The following is an 18,347-nucleotide window of genomic DNA, read 5'->3' as shown; positions in this document are numbered from 1 at the left end:
GTCTCGTGAATGGGAAGCCAAGAACTATCAGTATAGTTATCGCTGCGTACTTAGACATGAAATTCTGTCTAATAAAGCATACAGAGATTCGTTGGACAGCGCAGCGACATTAGTATTATAATCAACGTGTATCTCCCTTTTATCCAAGACCCTTCAATAAGTGTTACAAGGCATCGTGCTAGGATTATGTTCACTCTAGCTGGTGATCTACCTGAGTCACCTATACATTCTTATTCGTCAAGTCTCGTCCAGTTTCATGCAACCTCATCGAAACAACATGAGCCCCAGTGGCACAGCGGCCACCAGGGCTCTCCTCAAGCTCAAGCGCGTGCTTGCTGCAGAGTTGCTTTTATCGCCTGTGCCACTAGCACCGGTACCTGTCTGTTCCGCAGCATATGTGTAGTAAAGACTAGCAGCTGTCTGCGTGCCCAAGCTATCGACAGCAGTACTACTCGGTAAATTTGTCGCCGATGCCTTCGACCATGCATTTGCGAAAGGATAAAACCCTGTCGTTTGAGGATTGGCGCTACAGTAGGCGCTGGAGACCTCCTTCACGTAACTCTGTGGGAACCAGTGGTAGCCTGCGCAGGAGTTAGCTTCTCGATCGAACCAAAAGAAAAACATAGTGCCAGCATATGCTGTAGAAGACACGCACCCTCAATGCCTCCATGCTTTCTGAAACACTCCTGACAACCGGCCGCCGAGTCAAAGAAAGGATATATGTCACAATAACATTGCTGTTGAACATCCCAATCACCTGAATACTTTTGGAGGCCCGAAAATGTTCCATTTGTGTTTTGGAAGTAGCAATTAGAATTAATCGCTGCTTGTCGCTTACACGGAGCCTCGTTGATCAAATAGGTAGGCTTGGGGGAGACGGTCTCAGTCGAGTCATCCCTGCGGAAATTGTGGTGTGGCAATGGGTTATAGGGTAAATAGCATTCATTGTAGAGATCAATGTCAAGGTCGGTTAGACCAGAGTCCTGGGACGAGACAAGGTAGAACCTGGAGATATAGGCGCCGTTTGGGAATACGGGGTATTCTTTGGAGCCGGTGTCTGCAGCTGCTGCGCTAGAGGACGTGCTGGTACCGAGAAGGGAATCGTATCCGTAGGATGAAGTGGGCTCTAGGGATGTCGTTACAGAGGCAGGCATCGCTGTTGTCAAGGTAAGGCAAAAGGGGTGATATCGTTGAAATTACTTCCATGGTAGTCCAGGTGGGCCTCGGGAAGGCTGCTTGGCAGCCCCGGCCAATCAGATAGCTCAATATCCGGGATGTCCTCCCGGAATGGATCTGCCATTGCTAGAGGCTTTACAACTATGAAACCTGAGTGAAGTGCGTACACTACCCTTGTAAGGTCATTTAGAAAACCACAAACTTACCGGCTCGTCATCTGTTTTAACAAGCTCCGGGGCAAAAAATCATCTTTCTGTCTGTCGTTTTGCTGGTAGGAGCAATAAAAACAGACAATGCCAATGTCAAGATTGGCAGCAAATCTTTGACACGGATCATGGTCGACGATTGCTGTGAGGTAGATTTTGCCAGAACTAGGGATCTCAAAAAACCCGTTGAGCTCTAGCTTTCGCTACTAATCTCGTGTATTCGGAAGAGTCGAGGATCCATTGACCAGTGACTTCTTGTACGTCTCTCCAGATGTCATTTTCCTGTACTTGATGGTTGAGATCGGACAACCACCGCAATATTTCTTGTCTTTTTTTTTCATTTCCAAAGTTGTTGTTTCATTGTACTGTTGTAGATATTGTTGATCTGACCGCTGTTGTGGGCAACCTAAAGTCCAGCATTATGACCGGCAAAGGATACCGTGAGGCTCATATTAATGTAAAGTCTGGGCGGGTACATATAGCGATAGTGAGATGGCAGTGGAGATTACGCTCCAGGCCCTTATATAAACGTCCATTAGCTATAGCAGCCCAATGCCCCGCATCAGTTGGCTACTGGGGAACAGCAAATAGTACACACATGGTCAATGGAGCACAAAAAAGTCCGACTGTATGACAGTAGTACTATGAAATCAAAAAGATTCAACGCTGATGACTAGGGTTGGGCAATGATAAGCGTCGGGCCGAGTGTTGTCGATTCATCGCCATCCGCTTCGTGATGAGTCAGCGGGACATTGCCCCTGGGCGCACTAACCGCTTGTGGAATGTAGACTTGATTCTTTTCCCAGACCTGAGAGATACCGCTAGGAGCCTTTGATTATCGCGCCGGTGATGAAAAACATAGAATCTCGGACAGCAGGTGTATTAAGCTGAGATAACCGGAGAAAAGTGGCGGCGCTGGCTTTGGTCGCAATTGCGCAACCTCCAAGAGCAAACCAGAACCAAACCACAACTGCCATCAATTGAGGCAAAAGCCTGCGGCAAATGATATTGCAAACACCTTATCCATAATTCTGAAATTGAAAAAAATTACCATGGATGAACAGCGGGCGTCTAGAACTGCCCCCTTCTACGCAGTGCCATCCCGTCGCCTCGTCAGCGTCGAGCACCCTGCCGTGATTCGCAATGTCGATAGGGCAATCGAGACCTTACAAGGAGATGCCGGGATAAAAGCAGTAAGAATATTCCCCCGGCCCCCTCACAGACCATTGAATATTGAATACTGAATACCGAATATGAATACATACTGATATAATACAGATTCTGAACCCGGAAAAAGACGACACACTAGCTAATCTAGTGTTCCGGCCCGAAGATGCCATGGCTCGATCAGTTCAGTCGACCAACATCCAATCGAACAATGTTTTGCTTAAAGTTACTGTCCCCAAGCGGACAGGACGGAAGCGCAAGAGAGGCTCGAATGAGCCTTTCGCAGACGTTCCAGAGTCAGAAGCATCCGAGGCGCCCCCGCGACGGATCGCTAAGGATCTCTTGCGTAGTCTGAGTGACAATCCCTCCAAATATCAGATCGAGCCCGTCGGGAGGGTTGAACGGACACATGTGTTCCGAGGTAATTTGATTACACTGAATGGTCCATTGCTAGTTTGTTAACGTCTGATATCAGGAATCCCTGATTTCGTATACTCGACTACGGCGAGTTCCTTTACGAACCGGTTCCGCGATCAAATCCTGCCATTTGACTGTGAGTTCACTTAACGTCACATCTACTAGAAATATACTAACAAGCGACAGTCGACAAAATGAAGCAATTCGATATCGACATGGCCAAAGGCACCACTGCGAATGCAGATCTCATTCCACCACCGTCATTCAGTCACGGAGACGTCCCATTCCACTACATGTAAGAACTACCTCCCCAAAGTCATCAACCCGAGACCACCAGACCACTAACCCCCTTCGCAGCTACCGCCAAAACCCAACAGTGAAACAAGCAATCGGCCAATCCGGCAAGCTAGAAACCGTGAACACGCAAACCGCCAACAAAATCTTAACCCATCTGGTCCCCTACGACATAGCCGTCGTCCCATCAGAGCCACGGGCAGGCATGCTTCCAATCAGCGCACTGGACCCAGGCATGCTCCGAACAATCGCAACACTGAACGCCCTATACGAAAAACAACCCGCCTGGACCCGTCGCGGACTCCGCAACAACCTCAAAACCGACGAAGACCGCCTGAACCTCCGCCACGCAATTCCATACGTAGGCTACATCTTCCGCTCGGGACCATGGCGCGACGCAATCATCAAACTTGGCGTCGACCCCCGCACCTCACCGGAATACCGATACTACCAAACCTTCATGTTCCGCCTTCTCGCACGCGAAGCCGAACTCGCCCGCGACGGCGGCGGCGGCCGACGCCACAACGTCCCCAGACCTAGCGACATGCGCGGAAACGACGACGACAACGCCAGCGGGTCATCAACGGGCCATATCTTCACGGGCAAGCAGCCGTTCGCGCAAGACGGACGGATCTGGATGGTTGGGGAGATTGAGGATCCACAGCTGAAAGCGGCTTTATTCCCTGCTAATCCAGAGCCTGGATTCCTGCGCAGCGAGTGTGATATCGTTACCGATGGATGGTTTGGGAACGGCACTCTTGCGAAAGCGAAGGCTGTGATGCGACATAAGATCCAGGCGTTGATGGAAGGACGGGAACCTGTTGATGAGGATTATGTGAAGGTTATGCAACTTCCCACGCATGCGCGGTCTGAGGCTGATTTCCCGTTGTTTACGCTTGATCCTGAGGTGGCGACGCAGAAGGAGATCACCCTTGCTACTGAGATTCGGGCGATTATTCGGGGTTCGCCGGTTTGGAGGACTTTGACTGCTAATGCTGGGTTGATTAGGAAGGAGGGTGGGGAGGGGAGGGGGAGGGCTAAGGGGAAGCAGGCTTTGAAGGGGAAGAGTGTTGAGACGGAGCCGGAACAGGAGCCTGAGCCCGAGGCCGAAATTGAGAAGGTTGAGGAGAGTGAAGGTGAAGAGGAAGAGATTCAGCGGAGGGAGATGCTGGCTGCTCAGGTTGCGGATGCTGTTGCGGCGAGGGATGCTGATGAAGTTGATGAAGTTGATGAGGACGATGAGGACGACAGTGATGATATGGATGAAGACGAGGATGAGTGATGGGGATCGAAGTGCTACATCTTAAAAATGATGCCTTGTACTCAAGATAGTCGCCGAATGAACCGGTTTAATCATTGCCTAAGCTATGGGTAGACTTCGAATACAATGTGGAGCATCAAACATAACGCAGACAATATCTCATGAATTAGACGGGATAAAGAGAGTGAACCCGGGTGGTCGCAATAATGAAGTCAAAAAAGATACATAATTCGTAGCGTACGTTATAACAAAACACCTGATAGGATGAACGCCCGTGTTCGAACAGATAAACACCAAGCAGCAAAAGACAAACGCCAAATCAAGCAAATAGGTATATGTATTGGGGCCAAACCCAGGCCAAAACCAGCGCCACTGAACCAGATGCAGATGCAAAGAATGATGAGTAGGCAGATCAGAGAGCAGACTTGGTGTTGTCAGATGAGCCCTCGTGCTGGGGATCAGCAGCGTTGGAAGTGACATCCAAGACAGAAGCGATGGAGTCTGTGATGGTGGTCTGCTGGCTCTGCGCAAGAGGCGAAGAAGGCTTCTTGAACTCTGGTTCATCGTCATAGACGATTGTGTATGAGAAGGCATTGCAGCCCTCGGCGTAGTATTCAGTAGCGTTGAGCTCACCGAGCGGGGCACGGGGCTCATCCATCTTTGGTGCCTTGCGAGCGACGGCGGGGATAGCGGCAGCGGATTGGCGAGCGGCAGGGAGTTCGATGCCCAGTTCGTGAGGGGGGATGTTCTCCTTGCCACGGGTGCAGGGTGGGTCGGACTTGCCCTCGTCGTCGCTGATATCCAAGACAGTAGTAGAGTGATGCATCAGGTTGGTCATTTCCTCCTGCTCGGTGTCGACGTGGATATCGAAGCACCACGAGGCCGGGGTCGGGGCCTTAGGGGCAGGTCTAGGCTTGGGAGTTGTGGATTGGGCGAGAGCGGAGGCAAGAGAGAAAGGGCGAGCAACGCCGCGCTTGGTATATAGCTCTGAGCGGGGCTTGGCGATGAGTGAGCGACGAGTAGCCGACTTGCTTGACTTTGGTGGTGGGGAGCGACCGGCAGGTTTGAGGATGGGAGCTGATTTGGGGGTTGTAATGGAGATCTTCGAGGGGGTCGAGAGACGGGGGGAGATGTTGATGCGTGTGGAAAGAGCCATGCGGGATGTTTTGATGGGCTTGGACGCGCTGTCCTCCTCGTCTTCGAGAGTACGCTTGCGTTTTGTAGAGAAGCTGGCTGGATTGATGTTCTCTGAATCTGTCTCAATGAAGATAGAGCTCTTCATGGAACTCTTCATTGGGGTGGACTTCATAGACATGGTACCTGGTCGGGATTGTAAGCTAAACCATCTTCGGAACATCAACACCTGGGTCATCACGTACCATTTTGTTGGTTCTGACGATTGAGCTTCGATCGCATCAATGGCATATCCAAACAGCCCAAAGGCTGACGAGTAGGAGTCATAGTGAGAGTGGCCATGGTGAAGGAAGAAGAAGAGAGGGATGTTTTGTTTTGGTCAGCGCCAAGTGGGGGAGGATTAGCGGTCTACAATAGGCACTAGGCAGGCCGATCGCAGGATTCGAAAGACGGTAAATGTATACCGAAGAATCAAAAGAAATATAACTGAATGATTGAATGATGGAATGATAGAAATTGGTCGGAATTCAGATGAATGATAGAATGGGTCGGATATCGACTACACCGTTGAGAGCACGAGGGATTCGTAAAGACGTAAAGACGTAAAGACGTGCAGATAGATATAATAACCTGAGAGGTGAAAGGGTATCAAGGCAAGGAGAGAACTTGAGGAGTCACAAATGGAGGGAGAAGGGAAGTATTTCAAGGCCTGCATACTCCATAAAAGCGCGTCGCGTTCACGGGCGTTTATGCAATTCCCAGCACAATGCAATTGACGGGTTTCATTCTTCTGTCTTAGAATGGATGTAGATCCCTACGCGCTGTATGATCTAGTGGGCTCTGTATTATTCTGTTGTATTATCACCATTATCCTACGTCCTACACAATGAATTCCATCTCAATGTTGTAGAATTGCCTGTATAAATCCCTGAAATCGATGTCAAGGCCAAGTCCTCTTCCCCCCCAACACTGCATGGTCGCGCCCTTGAACGCGTCCGCAGCCAAGTACCCGGTACTCGGCATCCCGGCACTAGCGTATACAGCGCGTAAGTACCTGGTACTTCCACGCTCCACGTCGTGAACGTTTCTTCACACGCGACTTCGCGTTCACGTCTCCTCCTTGCGCACTGTGCGCTCATTCGTGAATGATGATTATTACATATACTAATAATATATTGCAAATATCTAATGAAACTTTGCCAACGCATCGGTCGCCATTGGCCATCCTCCACCCAGACTCAGGTTACCGGATGAAACCATGCACGCACAGGCCGATCGGGGGCTGCTGATGTTTGAGGTGAATGTGGAACATACGGATTACCATCTTAGGCTAAGGTTTGGAGGTGTCTGGGGGTGTTGCACACTCAAGGCTGGGGAATGTTCTGGGCTGGCTACCTAGTTCAAAGTAGGAATTCGCCCCTGAAGGCTGTTCCAAGGTGTAGAATGACGGAGGGTTATTGATAGGGATAGTACACCTGGGTACAGACGGGTTTTCCAAGGTTCCATGGCACCCGCGCCCCCCTGTTCCTCGTGGGCTCGAGATCTCACCTTGACGTGTTGATCCTTGCATTCCTCGCGAAAGCCAACAGCTACTTTATGCCATTGATGTAAGATCGCGTCGGCATTCTACTACAGGTGGGAAATGCCGACCGAAAAAGTCCATAGAATTCCGTCTCGTGATATAATGTAGATGTTCGCAGACTTGCTATGCCAATTACCTCAGACCTCATCCTCAAAAGGAATGCTATCCATGGCACCCCGACGTTCCACCGCCCGAGCCGAGGCGCGAGCAGCCCAACGCATTGTCTCATCCATGAAATCTTTGTACCGGTATGCCTTCTCATCATCGACGACATTCTGCCCAGCCTTGCCCTCCACACGACGCTGCTCACGCCACCGCGCCACTTTGACTGCGTAGGCTCCAACAAAGGTATCACCCGCGCCAGTAGTATCCAAGACATGAGAGACAGAGGCGGCTGGGATCTCGTTAGTGAAGCGCTGTACCCCATCACTGGGTCCAGACGAGCCAGCATCCGCGGCACTATACCAGACGCCCTTCGCCCCAAACGTGATAAGAATGTAGGTGACACCCAATTTGTGGAAATACCGAGCGACCTTTTCCTTGCCATCTAGGCCCTCTGCCTCCGGAACCGTGCGAAGCAGTTGATCCACAGGCGGAGTCATCAGCTCAGCCTCCGTCTCGTTCAGGATCAAATGATCGACAGCAGCATATACATCCTCGGGCAAGCCGCCAGGCGGCGCAGGTGCCGGGTTAAGCATAACATCCGGACCGCACTCAATCCCACGTTTGCCAGCCGCACGAGCCTTGGCCTTGTAAGCTGCAACCTCACGCAGTGTCCCGATGACCGTGTCAACCGGGATCTCGCCCTGCATAACGATAACATCGGGTAAGGGCGCTGCTAGGGCCATGCCCAGCACCTCCGGGGTCGGCTGCATGCCATCATAGTTCGCACCGGGCGAAAACAAAATGCGGTTCTCGCCGCCGGCTGACGAGTCCACGATGATCACTGCCACACCTGTGTATGCGTTCTCGACGACTTTCACCCGGGACGGGTCGACTCCAGATCTCTCGAGGGTCGGTTTAAGCAAGGAGGAGAAATGACCGTCCAATGCGCCTACGGCACCCATCATTTCGACATTGACGTCGCCCGTGGAGCTTGTGGTTCCTGTGGATTTGGCTCGAGACATGCGCCCGCATGCGACGGCTTGGTTTGCGCCCTTGCCGCCCGCGCTGGTGAAGTAGGATGAGGATGTGATTGTCTCGCCTGGATTTGGGAACCGGGGTGTGACTGAGACCATGTCTGCGTTTAGGGATCCGATGACTCGGATAAGAGGTGCCATGGTGGAGGTTGTGGTTTGGGTTGCTTCGTGTCTCGCAGGTTGGGGGCTGGTTGTGTCTTTGAGTCGGGCTGGGGAGATACAGCACGCGCTAGAAGGATGTAATTGATGAAACGACGTAAATATTGCAGATCTGAAGTTTGAGATGATCCACACGGACGATGAATGACTGTCCAAAACTTTCGTCAGATAATTGAGAACGCACTGGAGTGGAAGACGGATTGGAATGACGTATGGGCGGGGCCCTTCGGACCTCGGATGTGGGATTGTGGGGCCGACCGCCACAGTTCCGCGGATCCGATCTACAAAGTACAGCCACGTCTATTTTGACAACATACATATCTCCAACATTGAACATAGGTCGCATCCTCAAGAGTAAATCGAGAAAAGGTCAAGCGAGAGGGGGTGACCGTAGTACTTTACTCAGAAGATCAACAAAAACTTTTGGATATTGTCGAACGTAGCAAGTAAAAAGCAAAAATGAAATCCCCCTTGGGTCATGTAAACTCCTGGGAACCAGGAAGGCCTCCTCCACTGGGCTCTCATGACCCAGTCTGCTAAAATGTGCAGGACCCATATACTACATATTCCAAAGTAAAAGTGAGAGTAAATATTATTATTTGATGACATAGATGCAGAAGAGCTTAGGGGAAAAAAAAACGGATCCCCCCTAGGCTAAGTGTAGGCCTGGGGTCGAACCAGGTCCATCACCGCCCAACTGACCTCCCTATCACGACTCGGTCTAGCCATGTCTTTCTAGCAGAGACTAATTCCGGGGAATTACACACTGCACCATAAGGGGTCTCCGTTGAAAAATTCCATATTTCAGTTAAACTTAACACAAACCTAAGATCCCACCTACCCATTACCTATCTCATCATTATTTACCGCTAGAGTCTATTGAATTCATATCATACACCAAAGTCAAATAGAGAGTTATGATGATTATCTGATGAGATATATGGAGAAGAACCTGGGAAGAAAAAAAAAACGGATCCCCCTAGGCTAAGTGTAAGCCTGGGGTCGAACCAGGTCTACCACCGCCCAACTGACCTCCCTATCACGATCTGGTCTAGCCACGTCCTTCTAGCAGAGACTAATTCCAAGGAATTACACACTGCGCCATAAGGGGTCTCCGTTGAAAAACATCAACTTACAGCTAAACTTAACAAACACTCGCGTGAGATCCCTCCCATATATTTCTCACACCATTTATCTACAAACTAAATCTATCAAGTATTGCTAGATCTCTCAGGATAAAAAGAATGGCAATTCTAATCGTCCAATTAGAAAGATACATAAGCGCCAAGGAAAGAAAAAAAAATAAGCAGTAAAAAAAAAAACAGATCCCCCCTAGGCTAAGTGTAGGCCTGGGGTCGAACCAGGTCCATCACCGCCCAACTGACCTCCCTATCACGACTCGGTCTAGCCATGTCTTTCTAGCAGAGACTAATTCCGAGGAATTACACACTGCACCATAAGGGGTCTCCGTTGAAAAATATCACATTTCAGTTAAACTTAACAGACACGAGCCTAAAATCCTACCCACACATTACCTACATTATTATAAGTTTCCATTTACTGATAGTGCAACTAACCCATAGAAAAGTGTCGATTTCATGGAGTTCCTTGACCATCGCCCTAATCTCTTCTCTTGCATGCCTCACACCCAGCCTTTTGTATTCTGCTTCAACAATATACCAATCAAGCAGTCCTCTAGAAGTCCCATCTAGATTGTGAATATTGACTCGAAAAATGCTGCCAAAATATGGATCACCTATATCTTCATGGCTACTGCTATGAGCCGAGGTGAAACCAAAAGGAAAATGGAACGTGTATCTCATGGGATCAACGAGATGGTTCATGAGGAGATTGTATCATACCCGCAGGCCACTCACTACGTTGTCAACTTTATGCACCAAACCAGTCTCCTCCAGCAGTTCCAACATGTTGGGATCGAGGAGGACGATGGCGAACTAACAGGCTTCGCGGCAATGGATGTAGGTGTGGAAGACGATGGGTATTAGTTAGTGATGAGAATGATACTGAGACACGAAAACCCAGCCAGACTCAACACATATACCTCCAATCAACTGGCCAGGACAACATCATCATGAATTGGAACTGAGAAAGGGGAGAATACAGAGAGAAATGGAAGTTGGAGGGCGCACTCCACGGCAGTCATCATATATTTATTACCTATGTATGGGATTGGTTGGGCTTTGATTTATGGGCTTACAGGGTACAGGAATGGGTTGATTCCACTCTTTCCAATCAGCATCTATCTATATACGCTGGGAGAGATCCCACTCAGCGTTCAGCTTCGACTTCTTGCTTCGGCTGGATGAAGTGCCTGCATACTCATACGTAACTAGTTAGACTGCAACAGATTAATTGAACTTTGATTGATTGATTGATCCAACGATTACCCTATCATGACTTGATAGCTTGTATGCCATTGGCCTCATTGTAGGGGATAAAGGAGTTTACTAAAGGGGATTCATGGCATCCGATGCCTTTGTCTAGCTTGTTATCATACATGTAAGACTAGGAGAAGCTCTGGTAGCCTTAATGTATTAGTTATGTCCCAAGTATAAGGCAGAAATGATATAAAAGCGAAAAAGAAGTGAGGCTAAGGAGAAGTGAGGCTAAGGAGAAGTGAGGCTAAGGAGAAGTGAGGTTAAAGAGAAGTGAGAAGTGAGGTTAAAGAGAAGTGAGAAGTGAGGCTAAAGAGAAGTGAGGCTAATGAGAAGTGAGGCTAATGAGAAATGAAATCAAAGGGTAAGACAGTTAAAAGGCACAGCCAGTGTATATTAGAAGTGAAACTAAAGAGTGAATCAACTAAGGCAGTGGAATACAAAAGGGCAGTAGGAAGAACCCCCCGGTTAACTCGCCCCCTCATGTTCGCCATATGTCCTACATATTTTTGAACCTATGATACAATTTGGCAGAATACACTACTGAGCTATAAGGGCGTTTCCATGGAGTGCCTTATATTTGCCGCCAATATAAGGGATCTTCACTTGCTATTTAGGAAGAAACCGCTCATGCTTTGTCCGCCATACACGTGAACAATTTCATACAAAGATAGTTACAATGATACCTACACTTCCAGGATATCCTTACTACCTTACCAGATATTAGAGGTCGATGCTATATGACCATGATTTGCTACTCAATCACTCCAACATCTTATCATATTAATCTCACAGATCGGAAGGTATCAACAAACTAAATCCAAACAAAGCATTCCAATAATTTCAGGGACTGGATGGGCCCAAGAAAGGCCCAGCGGCCAACAGAAGGCGAGCTTAGGGCGGCCCTCATAGTTTGATCCTTGACCTATGTCGTTGAGGGCCAACCGTTCGCTGTTTGCACAAAGAGCTGACGCTGAGTCCTCTTAGCCATTGCGTCGGCTGCTACATTTCCTGGTACCCTACGATGTCCGGGGCTCAGGTGTAGCTCGACATGGACCCCAAGGGTATTCAGGGCTTTGGTATGAGCACAAATCGCAGCAATCTCGTCCGCCATATCCCCAATTGGTGGGTACGCCAGATCTCCATCGATTCGCCGAAGGGCATTACAGTCATCTGTAAAGATGAACAGCTCTTTTGCCATGGTATGAATGTGTGACATGGTCCGTCCTGGGGTTCCTTGAAAAAATTCCTTGTCTGACGGTAGCTTGCGAACAACACGGGCTCGGTCCTTCTCAATATCCTCAATTGCTGCCTTTAGTGTGCAAGAAATTGCAAACAATTCAACGACACTGCTGTCTTCCACGCTCAGGGGATAGTAGAACCCTTTTCCATCCCACTTCGGAGAATTGAAGGTTTTCGGCCACACAACGCCAGCAGCACCACACAAAACGCGGACGGAGGCATCAAAGAAGTAGACCAAGCGTCTTTGAACTTGGTCTGGAATAGGAAGTTGCAAAATCTTGTCCGCAATGTGCCAAGCCTCGTAGCCATTGATATGAAACACGGATCCTATGAATCTGTGACCTAGCTCCCAACTAAATTTCCAGCCTGTCTTGTCTTTTCTGATGCGTTTTCTCCTCCTTTTTATGGGCGGTGGGAGAGCAACTGGATCTTCAGTGGCTGAAGAGCGACTTCTTTTGCGATTTGGGGGGCTGTTCACTTGTGCGGCTGCCTGTGGGTCTTCTCCCAGGCTGTGCCCCGCCGGCTCGTTGTGCGACTGAACATTCTGCTGAGAGCCATGCCCGTCTCCAGGGCTTGGTGGTCGTTTCGGCAAGGGGTGTACGTACGGAGTATGTCCGGTCGCGGGCCCGACGAGGGGATCCAGAACAGGCCCCGCCGGCCGGTTGTGGGACGGAAGATCCCCATGATAGCTCTGTCTGTGGCTAGGGCTTGGGGGCTTGTTTGGTAACGGGTGGATACGGGGGGTTTTTCCAGTCACAGGCCCGACGAGAGGACTCAGAACATGCTCCCCAATTGGCTCGTTAGGATGCTCACCAGCGGGTTCAGCGGTTGCATTGACGGGACTTTTCTCAGCAAGAGACTCAACAGCAAGATCGGTTGTATGGCTGGGAGCAGCTTCGTCACTAGCTGTATTTGGATGTTTCGAGGTCGATGCTTTTGTTGCTGCTTGAAATATTGAGGCGCCGAGGGGGTGTTGGACGTTTGAGACCGTATCAATAACTGAGGCTTGGGGTGGTGCGTTGCTGGCCGTCTTGTTAACACTGGCTGGAGCACATTCCGTTTCCTGGAGCTCAGATAGAGCATTATGAGAGGTAGGGTGGCTTGTTTGTGGACGTGGAGATTGGGGCGAAGGCACGGGACTGTCGATAGATCCCAGCATGGAGGAAACCATGTCTTCGCTGTGATGAAGCTGACTTGGTGTAAAGGGCAGGGCTTAGGATCAATTGGGGATGCAAGGGAACATGGAATCCGACGAACGAGAAGATGGAATAGAAAGAAAAAAAGCGAAGGTGAAGGAGAAAACAAGAGAAAAGCATGAACAGAGAAGAAGAATACAGAGCTCCTTTTGGATAGGTGACGAGTCTGGACTTTGCTACAAAGCTCAGCTAGAGTGGAAGCTGCGCTGCATTACTGCGCTGCATTACTGCGCTTTTTTATCTAGCCTGGAGACAATTCCTGTGCTCCCATATGGCCTCCTCTTTCCTCTTGCCATTATGGTTGTAAATGATACTTATGATACACTTCCTTTTCCAGATCGGACCCACAGACTAGTGTTAAAGGGTGAGGCTTTTGGTCGGTTTTCAAAAGGTCTCTCATGGCAGCTGAAGGCCCTGTTGCAAGGTGAGTAGATAAGGTCTGTTTCCTTAGACGGACATCGAGGACTACCCAATATGCGACAGGCTATCTCCATCTCCCGGTCACCGATAGTCTCGCTCGCCGATTGACTCACACTGGGAGACAGGCTATAGGACCTAACCCACGTCTCATGCGGCTCTTTAAAAAAGATTTGGTCAATCTGCAACTTCCTTGATCTTAGCACAGCATGTGACACTCATCGCAGCTTCTGTGCATGACTGCATGACTGTACAGCCTGCTAGGCCTGTCAATTGTCATGTTGCTGAAATTTTCATTGCGTTCGGAGGCATCATGTAGAGGTTGACGAGACGGGAGTCAGCTTCTAACCCGGAGAGTTAAACAGGATGTTTTTCATGACAGAAGGATTGGCTAGAAAGCAGGAGTGATGACAGGGATTCCAGAAGCCGAATTCTGATACATAATTCCGTTACTGTCACAACCAAAATCTTTCTCCCTTTCGATCTTGAGCCAAGCATGGAGATGAGCAAAGAATCTTCCACTAAGTAAGTATATGTTTCAACAAGCCACCACTGACTGGTAACTAATAAGCAACACGCAGTCATCCAAAGACCCGCTCGCCCAGCCGTTGCGCAACCAACGGGAATTTCATGGGCCTCAAATCGACCACGCGAATAATCATGACTGTCTGCCATCGTACTTGCTCTAACGCTGGGATGAGAGGAAATGGGGACACCTTCTGTTGATATGCTCCAGTATTATCGAGCCAATCTAGAGCTCGTGATGTCAAAAATCTTATCAATTCACCCGAGCCCTGCCTATGGGCTTCACCTCCCGTCCCGATCCACAGATCCTAGACAAAGCCAAATACGAAAGTATGACCAACTGGAGCACTCCCGTACTATTCCAATTGAGGGTGTACGCATTATACTGGAGGATCCGGGACATTCCCTTCCATGTTAGTGCAGCAAAGTATTCACAAGAAGGGAGCTGTACATCTTCAGGGATGATATGCAAGTACCACATTTCTTGAATGGGACTTACACGGTACCCGGTGCAGTATGTTGTCCTGGACCCTAGGTGTACTCCGTACAGCAGTGGAAATAAGGCCCTAGACTAGTCTGGAAGTGGGTTAGTGTGGATATCACGGGACTGAAGGACCCACCGCCTAATATTCGAAGTCTAAACAAGTGAACTTCCGGGAAATGGCCCCACACTTATGTTTGCCTTTGAAGGCATGGTTCAGAATAGAGAATCACATAAGATGTTTGTGTAATAACCAATAGAGTAGTAACCGAAAGAGTAAGACAGTAAAAATATCACACGATGGTTATGATGCGAATCAAGCTGTATGGGAATGGTATGGACTATGAACTTAATAACACGCAGAACTTTGATAAGTAATTAAGATCAGAAACACGACATTCAAATACAGCGCTTCTGTGTGGGATCCCTGGTTAATCAGGTCCAGAGGTAATTGGGGGTAATTACTCAGTACAGGGTCCAAGTATCATCGCGACGCTTGGTATCTGGTAGTTTATCCAGGCAAGGGTCGAAACAGACTATACCAAACTCACACCTCACTAGCGTGACTGGGTGAATGAAATTATCAAGACTTGACTAGAAGAAGGAACACTGAATCATAAGGCGAAAGCTTGCGTACAAGGTACATACAAGGGGACCCTTTTGCCACGACAGCTGAGCGATTCGCTAGCCACAGCCTCTTGATAATTGAGATTTTTGGGTGTTAGGGGTGGGATGCTTTCGCTAGAACGTCAAGAAGAGGACTAGATGTGATGCCGAGACATCAAGAGCAACATGTTGGGGTGAGGCTTTATGGGCTCCCAAGGTCAAGACATTAGGGGTAGAAGTGGTCCTAGGAAAGGGGATCATTATCGGAAGACTCAATCAGCCCGAGACTTGAACTAAAAATAAATAGGAGTTCAAGATAAACGGGTCGAAGGGTTAAGCAAATCAATGCACAGCAGTAGATTTAGATAATTTTAAAGGTAAGAAGAAGCAAGGCCGAGAAAAGAAAAAAAAAAAAAAAAAAAAAAACAGATCCCCCTAGGCTAAGTGTAGGCCTGGGGTCGAACCAGGTCCATCACCGCCCAACTGACCTCCCTATCACGACTCGGTCTAGCCATGTCTTTCTAGCAGAGACTAATTCCGGGGAATTACACACTGCACCATAAGGGGTCTCCGTTGAAAAATATGAACTTTCAGTTAAACTTAACAAGCAGCAGTCTAAAGTCCCACCTATATGTTATCCATATCAATTTTCTCTACCACCCAGAATCATATAATTTACTAAATATATCATGACAAAATCATTGATGAACATAATTTTCAAATAAGGTATATCCAAGTAACTACAAGAAAAGTAAAGCAAAAAAACGGATCCCCCCTAGGTTAAGCGTAAGCTTGGGGTCGAACCAAGTCATCCACCACCCAACTCGACCTCCCTATCACGACTCGGTCAACCATGTCCTTTTAGCAGCGTCTAATTCCGAGGAATTACCCACTGCGCCATAAGGGGTCTCCGTTGAAAGGAACTGGGCTTGCCCCAATCATAAGAGACCACTTCTGCCATTTTGGGAAGGTGCAACCCACTACTAAATTGTACCTGATAGCTGTGGTTTATTCTTAGCCTTCGTGATACATTGGCTATCGATCTTTTGTTGCAGATTGAGTCAACTTCTGCTATATGGTGGGTCGATATCACCATTTCATTTATCACCGTTTATCACCTTGACTCTCTGGTCTTTTCCACAGTCTTCACTATGCCCTGCTAACAGGCTACATCAGACCCATCACGCACCTAGATAGGTATGGTGGTTGGAGAAACCTTATTTGTTCCCTTGAACCTTACTGAGGACCCACTTATCACATCTTGCTAATCCATGGAACAGGAGTATCAGCCCCACACCCACATGAGCGTGGACATTCGCTCGGCTCTGTCCACTTCGCCCTCCTGAACGGACGTCTCGCACAAATGATACAACCTATCTTACAGGTGAAAATCCCGTGGACTGCCATTTCGTACATGCCATGACTCAGTGCTGGGACATATCTCAAAAAATTTGTCTCAAACGCTCTAGGGAACTGAGGCAGCCAACGAGATGGCCAACAAGATGCAGCATGAGTCTTGTATAAAACCTACCCCATGGGGCATGGAACTAAGGATTAAAAGGTGTCAGTTATGCCTGGTGTCACAATGAGCTTGTGGATCTACAGGAGACCGCTGCCAATATCATTGCTCTCCTGAATGCTTGAGCTGACACATCCACACCACTTCCCGAGGTCATAGGTGCGCAAATACTTCGATTGAGGGCTGCTAGGCTCTATTTTATTACCACAGCACATGAGTTGAGAAGTTGAGAAGTGGATTACCAACCCCGGCCTCTGGGTGGCGTCTTAAGTCACAGCAACCATTGAACCACTCCGCCACAAGGCCATGGATCATAGTCAGTACCTACGCCATCAAACATTAGTATTCTTTATGCTGACTCCACTGTCAAGTACATACAAGACCATTAGTACCCACATGCATACGATCATTGGAACAAACATATGCGCCCTCACTAGACCCTTTGGAGAGCCACCTGCACCGATCACATATCTTTGATCCATGAGACTGGGCTATCAGCCCACCATTGGTGTGGACCTTTCCTCTGTGATCTTCGACTGACATTTTTCATGCCAGGTACATGCCAGGTCTATAGGCAGCCTCATCGCACAACAGCACACGGCTCCGCCTTCTGTCAGCCTTCATCTCAGAAACGATCGTTTGGTGTGCCGAAAGCCGAGTCAGTTAGTGAGATGGCTTAAACCATATCTCGTCACACAGAGGGATTCTACGCATTGACTTGACTAAATAGGCGGTTACACAAAACTGACGTTTTGTTTTCATTCTACTCCGCTTCCCCATGGCTACCGGTGTGATCTCAGCATTCGCAGTTCAAAGTCCGAGAGTCTGTGCTAGTGAAAGTATTTCCTCACAACACAGGTCGTTGAAAAAAACCCCTATGCGTCTCCTCCCACCCACATCTTAAAAGTGAATGGCCATGTGCTGTTCATGGAATTTTGCTATCCGGATATCCCAAGGACGAACCATTTTGTCAAACTCGGACATCCAGCAGTGCACAACGTGCTGTCGTCAACACTCACATCTTTCAATAAACCATGCATGTTGACATCTTCCACTACTACGCCTCTCTTCTGCCTCACTACACTTCTTCTGGACAACTCTCTTGCGGTCCCGGGCCGAATATTCTTTGATCCCAAATCCACCAAGGGATTGCGCGGTAGAGGCACAGCTTTACAGCTCCAATATGTGGTAATAGGCACACTAGGGGCCAGCGCTGCTTCAAGGGCCGGTTTCTACAACCAGTTTGGCAATGGCCACAGCGGCCCCTAATTCCTGGGTGGTTCAAATTAGTTTCTTCGCCCTTCAAAGTGTACCTGGATCAAGAAGTGCTGATACTGTTGTTGCAATGGAAAGAAAAGGTTGATTGAAGTCTTCAAGGTAACTAAATGCACCATGTGCTGACGGTTGTAAGTACAACCAACAGGCTGAAC

General features: G+C 48.7%; 6 protein-coding genes across 6 annotated transcripts; 2 read left to right on the top strand and 4 right to left on the bottom strand.

Annotated features, from left to right (window-relative positions):
- Positions 1–264: 264 nt before the first annotated feature.
- N7500_007405 (uncharacterized protein) lies at positions 265–1,154 on the bottom strand (the record flags this gene model as incomplete). Its single annotated transcript, XM_056678549.1, has 2 exons — positions 265–581; positions 656–1,154. 2 exons carry the CDS (start codon positions 1,152–1,154, stop codon positions 265–267), a joined length of 816 nt encoding a protein of 271 aa, XP_056533549.1.
- Positions 1,155–2,434: 1,280 nt separating this feature from the next.
- N7500_007404 (transcription factor TFIIIC subunit TFC1) lies at positions 2,435–4,542 on the top strand (the record flags this gene model as incomplete). The annotated part of the gene is made up of 5 exons (XM_056678548.1): positions 2,435–2,575; positions 2,661–2,970; positions 3,025–3,102; positions 3,153–3,261; positions 3,324–4,542. 5 exons carry the CDS (start codon positions 2,435–2,437, stop codon positions 4,540–4,542), a joined length of 1,857 nt encoding a protein of 618 aa, XP_056533548.1.
- A 391-nt stretch (positions 4,543–4,933) lies between these two features.
- N7500_007403 (uncharacterized protein) lies at positions 4,934–5,997 on the bottom strand (the record flags this gene model as incomplete). The annotated part of the gene is made up of 2 exons (XM_056678547.1): positions 4,934–5,841; positions 5,901–5,997. 2 exons carry the CDS (start codon positions 5,995–5,997, stop codon positions 4,934–4,936), a joined length of 1,005 nt encoding a protein of 334 aa, XP_056533547.1.
- A 1,377-nt stretch (positions 5,998–7,374) lies between these two features.
- Positions 7,375–8,517, bottom strand: N7500_007402 (ribokinase; the record flags this gene model as incomplete). The annotated part of the gene is made up of 1 exon (XM_056678546.1): positions 7,375–8,517. One exon carries the CDS (start codon positions 8,515–8,517, stop codon positions 7,375–7,377), a length of 1,143 nt encoding a protein of 380 aa, XP_056533546.1.
- Positions 8,518–10,340: 1,823 nt separating this feature from the next.
- N7500_007401 (uncharacterized protein) lies at positions 10,341–10,541 on the top strand (the record flags this gene model as incomplete). The annotated part of the gene is made up of 1 exon (XM_056678545.1): positions 10,341–10,541. The coding sequence occupies one exon, from the start codon at positions 10,341–10,343 to the stop codon at positions 10,539–10,541; it is 201 nt and encodes a 66-aa protein (XP_056533545.1).
- A 1,315-nt stretch (positions 10,542–11,856) lies between these two features.
- N7500_007400 (uncharacterized protein) lies at positions 11,857–13,344 on the bottom strand (the record flags this gene model as incomplete). Its single annotated transcript, XM_056678544.1, has 1 exon — positions 11,857–13,344. The coding sequence occupies one exon, from the start codon at positions 13,342–13,344 to the stop codon at positions 11,857–11,859; it is 1,488 nt and encodes a 495-aa protein (XP_056533544.1).
- Between the last annotated feature and the right edge of the window lie 5,003 nt (positions 13,345–18,347).

The sequence above is a fragment of the Penicillium coprophilum genome (genome assembly GCF_028826855.1).
Source record: "Penicillium coprophilum strain IBT 35676 chromosome Unknown utg000004l_segment0_segment0, whole genome shotgun sequence".
Taxonomy (NCBI): Eukaryota; Fungi; Ascomycota; class Eurotiomycetes; order Eurotiales; family Aspergillaceae; genus Penicillium; species Penicillium coprophilum.
Note: the sequence above shows the minus strand (reverse complement) of the source record. Positions and strands in the feature narration are given on the sequence as shown.